At 39.8% G+C, this 1,614-nt stretch overlaps 1 protein-coding gene across 1 annotated transcript in view; it reads left to right on the plus strand.

The window, feature by feature from the left end:
• The first annotated feature begins 1,500 nt into the window (after positions 1-1,500).
• Positions 1,501-1,614, plus strand: part of LOC102215071 (NXPE family member 3-like) — a 20,320-nt gene continuing 20,206 nt past the window's right edge. The window contains exon 1 of the mRNA XM_013908088.1: positions 1,501-1,596. Within this exon, the coding sequence (XP_013763542.1) occupies positions 1,501-1,596 (96 nt within the window). The remainder of the gene's footprint in view (positions 1,597-1,614) is intronic.

Below are 1,614 nucleotides of genomic sequence, written 5' to 3' on the forward strand. Positions count from 1 at the left end.
GTCTGGAGTGTATTGTTAGTTTGTAGTTAAATCTGGGTTTGATTGTTTTGTGTGTCAAAATGGTGAGGTGAATGTCACCCTGACCTGGCTACAAAGCTACCAAAAGCAGACTGAAATCTAAACGCTGTCTCCAGGTGTGCAACAGGAGGAGTGATACACTACCTTTTGTCAGGCCTGTGGTGTGTCCCTCTGTTCTGTCTTGTGGTGGACAGGAACAATTTTGATGAGTGGCACAAATAATTTGTGTGACACTTGTTTTTAAATAATAATAAATAATAATAAATTTTATTTATAGCGCATTTCAAGACACCCAAGGAAAATTTACAATAGGATGAAACGCATAATAGAACAATGACAAAATAAGGAACAATAAAAACAAAAGCACAAGCTAAAATTAACAAACAGTGGGTTCATAGTGGACATGCAGATTTGAACAGATGAGTTTTGAGTTGAGATTTAAACTGGGGGAGAGAACCAATGTTTCTTATATCTGGGTGCAGAGAGCTCCACAGCCTGGGAGCAGGGCAGCTGAAAGCTCTGCTTCCCATGGTGGTGAGGAAGAAAGAAGGCACAGCAAGCTGGATAGAAGAAGAAGATGGAAGTGAACGGGCAGAACAAGTGGTGCTTAACAGGTCACAAAGGTAAGGAGGAGCGAGGTTATGAAGGGACTTGAAGGTGAGCAGAAGTTTGTATATTATCTGGAATTTCACAGGGAGCCAGTGAAGTTCCTGAAGAACAGGTGATGTGCTGGTAGGAGGGGGTTCTGGTGATAATGCGAGCAGCAGAGTTCTGAACCAGATGAAGCTTATGGAGGGATTTTTGGGGGAGACCATGCAAGAGAGTTGCAGTAGTCAATACGGGAGGTAACAAGACTGTGGACAAGAATGGACGGAGATTGGGTGGAAAGAGAAGGATGTAATCTGTTTGTATTGCGTAGATGGAAAAAGGCAGAACGGGTGAGATTATTGATGTGAGAGTTATAGGAAAGTGAACTATGTAGGATGACACCAAGGCTCTTAACCTGAGGAGAAGGGAAAACCAGTAAATTTATAAATAACCTTACAAAAACCACCTGAGGAATTTCCTGCATTTTCATGTAAATAGTTGTATATAATGTGGTTTGTAAAATGTGTAAATATGTTTTAGAAATGTGAAATTAAGTAATGAGAAAGAATCGCTAAACGTCTTTGTGATTTTCATAGTGAAAAGTATAACCTTAAACTACTCTGATTTTCTGTTTTTGGGTCAGTTATGTTAATACAGTATGTCAGAATTAGAGGTTGTTGTGTAAAGAATAATGACAAAGAAGGCAAGGAAAACTTTTTTTAAAGGGGAAATATAAAGGTAAAATGTAAAAGTAGTCGAAAACAGCCAATGATACCCTTGACTCCAGAGGGTTAGCACCTCCTGTAAAAGATCAGTTTTCGCTGTAAACTACAGTGATGAAGTATTACACAAATTGTACTGTTATTTTTTCTTTTTCTGAAACAGTGCATTGCAATGACGCAGCCAAGAGATGAGTTTAAACCCAAAGATGAAGCTGATGCGCCCATGGCATCGTCCTCCTCAAAGATGATGAGCTGGGGCCCGTTCTTCGTACGTCGCTTACTACAT

The sequence above is a fragment of the Pundamilia nyererei genome, unplaced genomic scaffold, assembly GCF_000239375.1.
Source record: "Pundamilia nyererei isolate P.nyererei 1_Seehausen unplaced genomic scaffold, PunNye1.0 scaffold01099, whole genome shotgun sequence".
NCBI lineage: Eukaryota > Metazoa > Chordata > Actinopteri > Cichliformes > Cichlidae > Pundamilia > Pundamilia nyererei.